This window comes from Mobula hypostoma, chromosome 23 (genome assembly GCF_963921235.1).
Source record: "Mobula hypostoma chromosome 23, sMobHyp1.1, whole genome shotgun sequence".
NCBI lineage: Eukaryota > Metazoa > Chordata > Chondrichthyes > Myliobatiformes > Myliobatidae > Mobula > Mobula hypostoma.
In genome coordinates this window covers 46,570,257-46,584,678 of record NC_086119.1, presented here as the reverse complement: position 1 = coordinate 46,584,678, position 14,422 = coordinate 46,570,257, and the positions used below count along the sequence as shown (strand labels likewise).

General features: G+C 39.3%; 1 protein-coding gene across 1 annotated transcript in view; it reads right to left on the bottom strand.

Annotated features, from left to right (window-relative positions):
- Positions 1-4,177: 4,177 nt before the first annotated feature.
- The window catches only part of orai2 (ORAI calcium release-activated calcium modulator 2), a 51,562-nt gene continuing 41,317 nt past the window's right edge, over positions 4,178-14,422 (bottom strand). The window contains exon 2 of the mRNA XM_063031425.1: positions 4,178-7,894. Within this exon, the coding sequence (XP_062887495.1) occupies positions 7,343-7,894 (552 nt within the window). The 3' untranslated portion in view covers positions 4,178-7,342. The remainder of the gene's footprint in view (positions 7,895-14,422) is intronic.

Below are 14,422 nucleotides of genomic sequence, written 5' to 3'. Positions count from 1 at the left end.
TACCTGCTCTGTTTCACCTGTCTATTTTGTTATGAACTGAGCTCTACAGTCATCTTTCTAAAGTCTTTCTGACTGCACCTTGATCTTAACCCTTCATTTTGTGCAGCTTCTAGCTTTAACTCAGCATAATTTTCACACCTGACGTCTGTTGCTGACGAATATTCTCACTCTGTCTGATCATAGTAATAGCTTTCTCTAGTGTGAGATTTGCCAGCAACTGAAGTCACACTGATAATTTGGTGTCCAGAATCACGACAACAATTCTGTCCCGAATGAGCTCATCTTTCAGATTTCCATATGCATAGTTGGCAAGTCATTTACACTTCATCTGGTTCCTGCTTTCTGAATTTCACCCTCTCATGTATCACATTTCACCTTCCTATGAAATATTCTTTGAATCTGTCATCACTGTTTTGTACTCCTCTTTTTGATCACCATAATCCACCCATGAGGTCATCTGCTTTGTCACCCATGCAGTATGCTTACTAGGTGTTCTTTTGACACCTACCTGAGATTACCTGGAAACCCTAAATCTCCCAAAGCATCTGTCAAAGTCCCTGGTTTAGAGAAATCAAATGTCTTGGGGGGGGGGGCGGAGGGTACCTTTTTTAGGTAAGTAGATGTAGGTATTGCATGTATATGCACCATTTTTCTGTTTGCTTGTTTATCTATTTTATTTGGACTACAAAAGTTCAGAAATGTAAAAACAAATCAGTATGAGTTAACACAAATAAAAAATGCTGGTGAACGCAGCAGGCCAGGCAACATCTATAGGAAGAGGTACAGTTGACGTTTTGGGCCAAATGCGTTCACCAGCATTTTTTAATGTGTGTTACTTGAAATTCCAGCATCTGCAGATTGCCTCACGTTTGCAGTATGAGTTAACATGAGTTCTCAATGGGCTAAGATGGAGGAAACTGCAGGGAGGGACAGGTCAATGGCAGGTAAATAAAGATTTTGTGCTGGTCTTCATGGAAAACCTCTCAGAAAGATCTACTGCTGTTTTGAATACACAGTAATTAAACTCTCCTGGATACACAATTTTTAATATTTCATTGAGGCCATGCATCATGACAGTGTAGGTGAATCTACCTCATTTCTCATTGTGCAAAAAAAAACCTACCATCCCAGGTATCAGATGAATCTTTGCCAGACCCCTCTGCCACAAGTGTATCTTCCTTGGGTATGCAGACTTGACTATGCAGTACATTCCAAGTACAATCTCACCAAGGGCCTAAATAATTTTAGTAAGATGTCACTTTTCAATTCAAAAATCTCTTGAAATAAAGGTTAATATTTGTCTTCCAGTTACTTGCTATGCCTGCATGTTAATTCTCAGTGCTCCATTTATAAGGACACCCAGTAATGGTAATGAACATCAACACCATTCAATTTCTTAAAATATAAAAATATTAGGCTTTTCTATTTTTAATCAGCAAAGTAGATCACTTCAGATCCTTTCCATGATTATATTCTGTCTACCATGTCGTTGCCATTCACCTAAGCTGAGTATAGCTTGCATTATGTTACTTACAATCAGGACTGCCACTTAGTAGCTTTGTGGCATCAGCAAACTTGTGTAACTACAGAGTGAACAGCAGGGGCCCTGGCACCGAAACCTGTGGCTACACATTCCCAATGTGAAAATTATCCACGTATTCTTATTCTGCTTTCTATTTGTTAACCCATTCTCAATCCAATACTGTGCAGATTAATTTTGTTTAATCGTTTCTGTAGCACTGTGACTACATGAAACAGAAATAGCTTCTCCTCCACCATCAGATTTCTGATTTGGTCCATAGACACCACCTCATTGTGCAAAGACAAAGGAATAATTTACCTTGGAATTTATATTTTTTTTGTCTTTTGTATTGTACTGCTGTTGTACAACAAACTTCATGTGGTATATACAAGACAGTGTTAATATATCTGATCTTGATTCACCGGGAAGTACAGTACATTAACTGGTTCCCTTTTAGCTCTTCTGCTAACTCCAACCTCAGTACCTTTGTTAGATTTGTTGAACATAGATCGTGTTGCCTCAGCCAGTTATCACTCTGCTCTCTAATTGCTCTTAAATATAGATTTCAGTCTTTTCCCTGTCAGGCATACTAAGCGAATGGGAAAGTTAAAAAAAAAATCAGATAATATTCTGGATCCAACAAGTTAAAGAATTTTAAAAATTGGAAAGGCCATCACAAGGAAAGATGTCAGCACTTAAACTTCTGTTCAACCAATCTTAGTAAAATTCAAATCAGCTCCTAGTTAAAATACCCTCACTTTGGTATTAACTTGAAATCTTATTCCAAAGTTGGAACTGAAACCCTGTTGCAACCGAAGGACAATACCTGATTACAAGGCTGCCAGGGCAGTGGCAACTGCATTCTGCATCTTATGCGGTTCGGTACAGGAGACTAGCAGCCGAGGATAACATTTACTTTAATCTTTGGTGACAGCATCACTTGAGCTGGCAAATTAGGTCTCAATCCTTGTAATAATGAAGTATAACAAGTTACAAATAATGCATTTACAGTATGCTAGTAATTAATCCGCTTTCTCTGCTGACCATTCTAGAACTTAAGCAGAATAAATGCATTTGGCCACAGACATCAACAAAGGAAACAGGAAAAAGCTGAGCATCTAGGCAATTCTAAGAATTTCTCAATAACTGCTTTGTGGCAATGGCTGTTCAATTGTCTTTCAAATAATACTGTACTTTTTTGCTTTTCACCATTTTGTTCTGAAATCAGTTGTTCAACTCATTGTCCATTTAAATACTAAACTTGGCATTTAGTAATACATTTGCTCTTTTCTGTTATCTGATCAAGAATTACATCCCCTTTAAGTACAGGTGGTTTAGGGATTAGCACACACAATATTTCAAATTAAAACTGAATTTTATCTGGTTTTGAGTTTAAAGTGAGGGGGAAGCGGGGAGAGGTGTGGTGGGAAACACCATTATTTTCTTCTAAAAAGGCTTCACTGGAAATACAAATCAGAGTGAACAATGGAACAAACTGTCCCTTTGTTTTTTTTCCAGGAATGACAATTTTCATTTAAATTGAATGATTGAATGACGCTTGTCTCCTTTTTCTATTAAAATCAACCTTCTTAGATGCAATTTAACTAGGTCTGACTTTTGGTATTCATGACTAAAGGGTCCTCAATAGTTGCTCAGATATTTACAATCATGTATCGGCCACCTTGCCCCATACAGGTTGAGTATCCCTCATCCGAAATGCTTGGGCTCTCCATCGTTTCTGACTGAATTTGTGCTACCAGTAAGCAGTCTTTGTCTTTCACTTGTTCATCACAAACAGTAAGAATTATTACATACCATTAATATAAAGAAAATATAATATGTGCAGGGTAGCAATAGCAGCATCAGGAGAATAACAAACAACGGCAGGCTCTCAAGTCTCCACCTACGATGCCATGTTTTGATTGAAAAGTCACAGCATACTGTATTTGTAATTTCCCTTTTTTAAAGCTTTTATGTAAGGCACAAAAACTATCAACTTTGTAGTCTTGTTCTGGTGCTAGATTTTCATCATCAGCAGAGGCTTTAAAAACTTAATGCAGTACCTTTTCTTAAAATTCTGTAACCAGCCTGCCGAATATTCACAATTACCTTCAATTTTCAGATTCTCGTGATAGATCTTTGATTGTTTCATGATCTGCATAACATTCTTAAAATTGGCAGATTCTCATTCCTTCATCGACCAACCCATGGCCAAAGTGCAGCATTTGCCATTATACTAATCTGAAAATATTCTAATTCCCATTTCTCACATGAACTTTGTTTCCAAGTAAGGTGACATTATTAGCATCCAGCTGTCTGGACCATTTGGTTGTGAAGCAGCAAACTGAATTCACAATGCAAAACAAAAACAACTTTTATCCTAATATTATCAAGGTGTTTCTGGCTTGGGGCACCAGTGTCCCCCACACAAGTGAAGTGAAGAATTCAGCATCAGACATTGGGTTGGAAAGTAGGCCTTTGTGTTCTGTGGGAAGTGGGAGCTAATTTGGTGTCTGGTAACAGGCTGGGCAAAACCTTAAAAACATTGTCTTAGCAAAGCTGCATTAATGGCACAGAATAATTCAGACATAGGATCACCTTATGAAATATTGCAGTGCAAAAGCTCAGCATTCAGGAAGCATAGTTAACAAGCTTCTGATATTACAAAATATGTTTGACAATACTTTATTTCAAATGCAACCTACACTTCAACAGTTACACAATTAATAAAATATTAAACGGTGCTATACACAGTTTGCTGTACTTACAGGAGTCACAAGCAGAAAATACTGATCAAAGTACCAGTAAAGATTTTACATTTCAAAAAACAGCCACAGCTTAATAACCCAGAGCTTTGATTTACAAAGCTGAAGATAATATAGCAATTGTTGTCTCTTTTTCAAGTTACTGTAGCAGTAGGTTTGTAATGCTGCACAGAGAATAAATACCACATCTTGGTATCAAGCCACAGAAGTGTACAAATTCAAAGATTAAGACAATTAAGTGTTTAAATAGAAAACATAATAGGCTGGCATATACCATACACGAGAAAGCTTAAGACTACACTTTGCCTGATTCAAGTACAATCGGACAATAATGTAAAGGAGACACCTGTAATTGTACACTGAAACTATTGTAGGTCATTGGTTTCAGTAGCAAGGCCACAATCACACAAGTCAAAACATGCGACATCTGCACTGGTAATTTGGTGTGTGCAAACTTCTTAAGCAGTCCCTCAAGGATGACTCAGTCCTTCTCAAGTTCTGATGTGGCTGAAGAGTCTGATGGGGTATCTGCAAGCTCTGCCATGTGGAACAGGCATGATGGCGGGGAAGATGGATGGGTATTAAGGACGCTTATTCTGCTATAAGTGCATGGTGCTCACATGCCCTTGTCACACAGACAGCTTTCCCAATTCTCCTCCCCCGATCTGAGCAGTATTGGGCTAGGGATTACAATGACTCACTGACAATGTTACACTCCTCCCAAGAGGCTTCAAGAGTGCCTCTGAAGAGTTTCTCTGAACTCCTGAAAATGTCTTGTGACAGATTGTGGAGTCGGGTGCTTCTTTCAGGAGTCTGGTATCAGGCAAGCAGATACTATGGAATGCAGAAGAAATGGGGCACATGATCAAAGTTTCGTAACTGGGTTGTTTGGGAGAGGGTGCTGACAATGATTTGCTCTGGCTGCAAAATCCATTGACAAGGTAAGTTAACAATGTCAGTGTGCTCTCTCATGCCCGACACCGAAATACTGTGGTACAGATGGAAATTTTCCTATGCTTTGCAGTTTTTCATGTCTCCAAAACAAAGAGAGGGATTTGATTGAGCAGAAGCTCCATCTCCAGGATAAGACAAGCATGATCCATGTTTTCCAGATCCTACAGTGGAGTCTGAATGTTGGGAGCAAAATAGTGCAGGTTGCTAGACGACCTTTGTCTTCTAGTCGGTCAGTATAAGACCCATTCTTTCATATATACAGGGACTTCATCAGTCAGCCAAGCCTTGGATAGCAGTTTCTGAGTGTGCATGTATGCAATGCTGCCTGTATAGTGTAAACAGATGACTGCAGTTGGGATGCTACAGGTTCTGAAGGCATTCATTCATTCCACTCCAGTGTAAAGCTTGTTAAAGGAGAGATGCTCTATTGTCATGAGGAAGATTAAGAGTGTTGGTGCAATGACACAACCGTGCTCGAGTCCAGCCTGACACTGAGCTTCCATCTGTGCTGGACTTGTTAGGATCAGGTCTTGCTGTTACTGTCACTGTGTAGCAGATGTAAACTTGACTAAATTGGCAGCCCTCGAAATCTGTATTTTATAAATTCTGAAACCAGTCTGTTCACTTTCTTAGTCCCCTCGCTATTTATGGTTGCAATATAGCAGAGTCTCCTCTACACAAATAAATATCTGAAGGCAACGCAGGAGGAATACCATTCTCAAACCTAAAAGAACTTCATCAGGAATTACACATTTTAAACTCAGGGTTCTCCAAAACACAAAGCTGAACATAATTAGGTATTAAAACACCACTCTCCGCCGTTCCTTTCCAGAGTCTGGTAATAAAACAGGGTCCAAAATGCCATGTTTTGTATTTCATTATCAGAATTGGCTCAGTTAAGATCGCTTGTTTGCTCCAGATCCCATGCAAAAAGGTTTTTTATTTTTTTATTTATATATATATATATCTGACATTTGAAGAGCTAGCTGAAATTTAGCATCTTATTGACATTCTGACAAATGATTGTTCCACTATTAAGATTTGGTAAATTAAAATACTGAAACTGTAACAGAAGGCGGCCAATTCCAGAGCAGGACACGTCTGTGGTTAAAAACTGAATTGAGGATATGATAAATCATGCTGTCGAGAACAAAGGCATGGTTTGAAATTTATAAAAATTTCTCTTCCTCTTTGCACAAGTTCCCCTTTACAAGTCTGAAAAACTGACTGCAGAGTACATCAAACCTGTTTAAAGCAACATCAGCTGAGGTCAAAATAAATTGTACAATACTCATTGCATTACATTAAATGGGGTTACACAGATCAGGATTCCAATCTCTTATTATTAGTATGACAGTACTTGTACTGGAGTGTCAATGTGACAATACAGAATGAAATGCCACACGTGGGATCATCCCAGAACAGCAACACTTCACGTTTTGAAGACTATTATACTTTCATAATAAATGGGCGCAGGGATAACTCCAATTTGGATCTGGTAGGACAATAAGCTGTTGGTCAGCAACAATAACGAATGGAGGGATCTAAAGTAAACTGTGACCACCCAGAACTATACCAAACACCAATCCTGCTTAAATTCAACAATTTCTATCTTCTGATCCATTATAGCTTTTCAATATTGGTCTGATCAGCCTTTCACTCTTTGTACCAGCAGGTTAAGCAAACGGTTATATCTGCACTGTACAACAAAGTAACTGGACAAAAATTGGAATTCATTTATGCTCTGGTTGTCCAGTTTAATCTGGACAGGTGCCTCTAAAGAGTTTAACCCTGCGATAAACTGTCGTTAGTGACCATTTGCTGCTCGCTGGTATGGCATCAGTGCAACCTGAACCAGTTTACAATATCCACACGATTTCCAGCCTACACCTGGATTCTGTATCAAACAGAATGACTGTTTTCTTTTAAGACAATGCAAGAAAGTACTGTAAAATCACAAAGCCACGTAAAAGCCATATTTGTAAACTTGAATTCCTGGAAATGACAGGAAAGCCCATTTTGATATTTGTAATAAGCTGCAGAAGCTTGGAATTTCAGAATGATTCTGACCAATTAACTTCTTTTCTTCCTTCTTAATTTTTCAAACCACTTGCAGGGCCCGGTCATGCCCGTCTAACTGCACTTTCAATTTGTGCAGTTCCTCAATTTCCTGATTGTGACGCTCCGTTTTGTGCCCTACCAGTGATCGGTAAAAATGGATGGTAAATATCACAAAAATAAGGCCCACTGGTGCCATGATAATAGTGGATGTCAAAGCTGCATCTCGTCCGGTGTGTCTTTCTTCAGAATTGGCGTCAGAATTCTTCTCGTTCTTCCTCCGATTACTGTCAACCGGGAGGAACTTAATCCAACAAAGCAGCACCACCTCCATGAGGAAGAGGATGATGCCTAGAGCTGTTGAGAAGCCCCAGGCCAGCTCGATATAGTAATGCATACGCTCGTGGGGTGACTCATTGACAGAGTTGAGATTGTGTATGTTGCTGACTGCTTCAACATTAGGGAGAATACAAGTGCTGATCAAGAGAGCGAAGAGGTGGACAGCAACCAACACTGTTGTGCAGGCACTGAAGGCAATGAGCAGGAACTTGGGATAGGTATAGTCCATCTCCAGCTGAACTTCAACCATGGCCACCTGTAAGAAATAAAGTTAAATAACTTTAATTAAATTCTCACATGAAAATCACATGATTACTATGGATAATATCATGTTAGTGTGTCGGAGTGATTGTTTGTGCTGGGGCAGTGTGACAGGATGTTTTTGGATACGAATGGAGCCTACTGTATTCACAGCAAAATGAAGACTTCTGCTTACTGAAAACAGGAAGATCAATGAATGCTCCCTTATTAACAAAGCTTATGGACAGAAGGAGCAGGGTTCCTAAAGAACAGATTGCTGTCTCAAATATGACTGAACATTAGGTGTGCTACCGACATAATTAAAACCAGCAACAGGCCAACGTGCTACAGTTATTTACTCACAAACAAGAGAAAATGTACAGATGCTGGAGATCCAAAGCAATACACATAGAACGCTGGAGGAAATCAGCAGGCCAGGCAGCATCTATGGAAAAGAGTGCAGTTGATGTTTCAGGATTGCCAAAGGGTTTCGGCCCAAAATGTCGACTATACTCTTTTCCATAGGTGCTGCCTGGCCTGCTGAGCTCCTCCAGCATTTTGTGTGTGTTGCACAGCTATTTACACTGCTGCTCAGCAACCGAAAATAGCTTTGCAAAAGGCTAAGATGTTAAACCTTTCACGAAATTGTGATTTCAGAGTAACGTAACAGGATCTACTGCTATAATTTTAACTTTGCCAAGCTGGTCCCTTCACTGTACAGTATTCTTATTGAGATAATATTACAGGGTCTGGTTTATTTTGGCTCATTTTTGTCAGCAAAATTCTAGAGCTAAAATTAAAGATGCTAATAAAACTCTGAATAAGACCTATGCTATCTAGATGCGGATTAACTCCAATATTTTTATGAGAATAAATTACTGACGTGCTCATTTTTTGGCATGGTCCACTAGAGAGTTCAATATTCTCCTTTAAAAAACAAAACTAAAGGGAGAAATACACAATAGTATTTTTCATGGAATTATTCCCTGGCAACTCTATGGCAGGATCAGGCCAAAAGAACCAAGTTTAAAAACTATAATAAAAAGGTGAAGGAATTTACAGCTAGGTGCAGAATCGATGCTCAAATGGCGATATATAATGTCTGTGTGATAAAGCTAATCAGTTTGATTAGTGAGAGATTTACACCAGTTTTTTAAAGCAATTGTTCAGGTTTGTATCTCTAGAAGAATTAGACAGATTGCCTATTATCAAAGGTTCATTTTAATATCAATGTATGTATGCAGAATACAACCCTGAGATTCGTCTTCTCCAGATAGCCATGAGATACAGAAAACCCACTGAAGTCATTGAAAGACATCACCCCCCCAACAAAAACAAAAACTCGCAAACCCCAAACCTCCAACCCTCCCTCGCACAAAAGCTAACAGTTTGCCCACACAGAAAACAGCAACATCAGGCCACAAACCCCCAACTGCCTCCCTCACACAAAAAACTAATATATCATCCACACGGAGAAACGACAAAAAGAACATCAAACCCCAAACCCCCAGCCCACCAATCAACAAAAAAGAATGGGTGAAAAACACAGAAAGAAAATACTTAGTACTGAAAGAGGCCAATATGATTAGACAGGAGAAACATGTCTAGTGTGGTTCACCCTAAATTAGTGGCCTTACTCAATCCATGGAAAATTGCCCTAATATTGATGAGTTGATATATTAGAGAAACTCGAAACAATTCCTTCCAGGGACAAAAATTTAGATAAATCTAACAAAAATCAAGCATATACTGACACAACAAACTGAGACTCCAATGTAGATGAATATACAAAACTTGAGTGCTGGAAGGACCAGGGGCAAAAATGGATTTATTGTTCCTGGTTTAAAGACTAATTTACTATTTCATAGAAACATAGAAAACCTACAGCACAATACAGGCCCTTCGGCCCACAAAGCTGTGCCGAACATGTCCTTACCTGAGAAATTACCTAGGGTTACCCATAGCCCTCTATTTCAGAAGATAATGCAACCTTATTTACACCTTTTAAAAGCAAAGTTTAATTAGTAATGAGAGTTTATTTTCTGTAGGCTCTTCATGTAAATTACCACTGGTTAATCCTATTTTAGGACAATTCTATTTTCACCCACTCCAAAGGCACTTGGATCAAGAAATGACCCACAGTGAAATTCTGTTCTTATTACAAAGATAATTTCAAACATAATGGCCAAAAATTGGTACAAATGGTATGCTATTGGCAGTCATTGTTGACATTTTCTGGATCTTACATTGATGTCTTAGTATTGTCATGATTCCAAGTGGTAGGCTCCTGCTGTTATTTTTTGGGATAGGGCAGACTGGTGTTCGTGGGGATGGGAGGGGGGGGTAGGGCACAGGGCAGAAGGAAGAACACGACATGTGAACTAAACACAGTAGCCAAGTCAAACCTCCTGATATGGTTACTTCTGCAAAGCCCTGACATGAAACACCAATACCCTTGTATGGATAAGCCTACAAAAAGTAGTGGGTATGGCTCAGTCCATCACAGGCAAAGCCATTCAGCATATCTACCTAGAGCACTGTCACAGGAAAGCAGCATCCATTATCAAGGAACGCCACCATCCAGGCCTTGCTCATTTCTCACTACTGCCATCAGAAAGGTGGTACAGGAGCCTCAGGACCTGCATCTCCAGGTTCAAGAATGATTATTACCATCTAACCAGTGGGGATAACTTCACTTACCCCATCACTGAACAGGACTCACTTTGAAGGACTCCCATCTTATGTTCTTGATATTTATTACTTTCCCCCCTTTCTTTTGGATTTGCACTGTTGGTCATTGCCTGTCCTGCTGGGTGTGGTCTTTCATTGACTCTATTGTGTTTCTTGTAGTTACTGTGATTTTCTGCAAGAATAGGTATCTCAGGGTTGTATATTGTGACATATGGAGGGGAGGAGAAGATGGTGGCGCAACACAGCACGCGCGGCCACTCCGAATTCATATCGTATTTGTTAAATAGGGGCCTTGCACAATCCTGATTTGATGGAGACGGACGTGAGAAGCACGGAGGAACATCTGGAGAAACTTCTGAAATGCCCGCTTCGCTGCTGCTGCTACTGTGCGATCGAGAGTCTCCGGAGGGGTAGGCCCCAAATCCTCGGCTTTGCCTATTGCCGGGTCCAGGGTCGAAGCGCTTGGCAGAAATGGTGCTCGGTGCCGGAGGGCTGGTCGAAGGCTCGAAGTTTTTGGACGGACTCAGAGTCGGGTGTGGTCGGGTGCTTCATCGGCAAGTTTGCGGAGCTGGAAGCTCATGGCAGGGAGAGTTTCTCCCTTCAACCGCCTGCGTGAGATGATGGGACTTTCGAGAGACTTTGAGACTTTTTTTTTACCGTGCCCATGGTCTGTTCTTCATCAAATTACGGTATTGCTTTGCACTGTTGTAACTATATGTTATAATTATGTGGTCTTTGTCAGTTTTTTTTTTAGTCTTGGTTTGGCTTGTGTTTCTGTGATATCATTCTGGAGGAACAAATTGTATCATTTCTTAATGCATGCATTACTAAATGACAATAAAAGAGGACTGCGTGACCTCATAATCTAAATATGTACGTTGATAATAAATTCACTTTGGACTTTGACATTGAGAAAATTCAAATGAATGAACTCAATTAGTATTAGACATAATTTAAAAAAATAAAATCACTTTAAAATACTTACAAAATATAAACATAACTCAAAAATGTAAACCACTTCTACCTATTTTCCTCCTTGACTGCTGTTCCTCTCTATTCAAGAGAACATGAACATGGGAAACAGTTGTAGGCCATTTGACCCATCAAACCTGCTCTGCTGGTTGCTAGTCTGATGTTGATCCGCTGGGGATGGTCATTAGCCCTAGTACTTGTGTCTGGTCTCCACAACTCTCAGCTTCTCTAAAGGCCCAAAGTCTATTCGGCTTCGGGTCCTCTCATCAATACGGAGTTCACAGTTCTGTAGAACTACTCAATCTCTTTCATCTTAAGAAGATTGCTTCTTCTGAAAAAAATACCTCCTTATTTTAAATTTCTGCACAAAGATTGCCCTCTCAGATCCCTTCAGAATCTTGAGCTTTAACAAGATAGCTTTAATTTTTCCTAACTTCTAATGTGCATAGTTCCAACCTGCTCAACATTAATTATTTATTTATTGAGATGCAGTACGTAATAGGCCCTTCGATCCACGCCGCCAGCAGCCCCCGACTTAATCCCAGCCTAATCAGGGGACAATTCACAATGACCAACTAACCTACCAACTGGCAAGTCTTTGGACTGTGGAAGGAAACTGGAACACCCACAGGAAATCCATACGATCATGGGGAGATTGTACAAACTCCTTACAGGCAGCCTGTGAGGTGTTGTGCTAACCCTTTCAATGAGCCTGCTCAGAACTGCCTACAATATAAGCAAATCTCACCTAATATAGTACAACCAATACTATACCAGGTATGCCAAATATGATCTCATGGATATACTGAACTGTAATGGGACTTCACTACTTTTCTACACTATTCCTTTTACACTAAAGGTCAACTTTTCATTTGCTTCCCTATTGCACTTTGCTTCATGTATGAGAATAGTCACATCATGTCCCAATTAAAACATTTTATGTACACTAAAAATTATAATCATATTTCACATTATAATCAATCTGCTCGAGCTATCCAACATCCCTTTGCAGACATGTCCTTTTCACAAGTTGCATTCCTAATAAGCCTGTGTCAGGTCGGACTTGGTACAAGTGCAGCGTAATTGCACCAGTCCTTTGTGCTCTGCCACTCGATAAATCCAAGGAATGACTGCCGGAGCATAGCTGGAAATTTACCCAGCTGGCAAGGCAAACCAAACATCCTGATATTTACAGGACAATGGCACTTCCCTACGTTTCCTGGTTCCACGCATCTTGTAAATCTTTAATTGCACAGTGTCTTCATTTAATAGTTTCCAGAAAATATTGCTTATCCCTTTTTGGTTCACTGCTGGGCTATGTGTTTCGTGCACAAGGCCAGTGTTTTTGCTCATCTCTGAATGCCCTTTGGATGGTGACACATCTTTCTGCTGCACTCTTTCAAGGGCACATCTTCCTTCTTGTTGGTGACTTAATCCACATTAATATCTATTTAAAAGTGTCACCAAAAATGTTCAACTGTACAAACTGATATAGGATTCAACTACAGGGAATGATACCAATGGACATTGGGGTTATGTTGACTTCTTGTTCCCGATTAAAGCAACTAACGATTAAATGTAAACTATTCTATTAGCCTTGAGAGTTCTCATCTGATCGCAGTTTATCTACCGGCAGCAGCCGTTTATAAGCAAGCACTTGTGAAATTGCACAATGCTATCTGTAAACAAGAAACAGCCCATCCCAGTGCATTTCAAATTAGTCGACCACTTTAACCACTTTAATTAGTCGACCACTTTAACCATTTGAAGAAAACCGTGTCCAATTATCACCAGCACACAACCTGTTGCACCAGAGGTCCCAACACACTGCTTCACTATGATAATTGCTACCAAAGGAACATCTACTAAATACTGGCTTGAAGAGGGTGAGTAACTACGCAATCAATTATTTTGTGTTCAATTATTGTAATAAATTTGGGACAATTTGTAGAAATTTGTTTTTACTTTCACCATAAAGAGTCTTTTCTGTTGATCAATGTCAAAAAAGCCAAATTAAATCCACCGTGATTAAATGTTGTAAAACAATAAAACATGAAAACTTCCAAGGGGGGCAGGGTGAATACTTTTTACAGGCACTGTATATATTGCTATTTATATCTGCATTTGCACAATTTGTTTACAGCTAACAGTTCCTGGTGTTTAAAGTTACTGTTCTGTAAATTTGCAAGTGTGCCTGCAGGAATAAAATCTCAGGGTTGTATGTCGTGACAAATATGTACTCGGTTAATAAATTTTTTCTTTGAACTGAGGATCTGCTATTCCATGCTAACCTATGTACCATTCTCGTGTACAAAATACATAGGTCAATTTTAATAATGTCAGCACTTTATATATCTGTAACCTTGCCAGAATAAACAGTTCTGGCTTGAAAGGTAAAATTATAGGAGACTTGGAGTTTGTGAAGGTAGATGCTGTGAAATAATTAAACACCATCTAAAGCAAAACAAAATTAAATTCACATTCTACCGTTCACATTGCTCTTCACACATTCAAGTGTCACATCAAAAATAAATCTGCACTGCTCCATCAAAAATTGTAATTAATGTTAATGTCTGCAGTTTAGATTACAGTAAATTCAAGTTCCAGCGCAGCTCATAACCACTGATGTGTCAACAAGAAAATGGCTACAGATATCTCATTCTGGGGAGGTATTACAATATATATCAGGCAATATTGCCACATACAATAACCAATGCAAAATATCAGCTGACATTGGATTACAATGTGAGTCACCACTTTATCAAAGGGTCCTTTTGAAGATAGTACTCCATAAAATGCTTTGCTATAACATGGATCCATTCATTAATGAGAACGCTTCTATGGGTAATCAGTGTGGCATGCACCTTTGAGCAAAGCATGA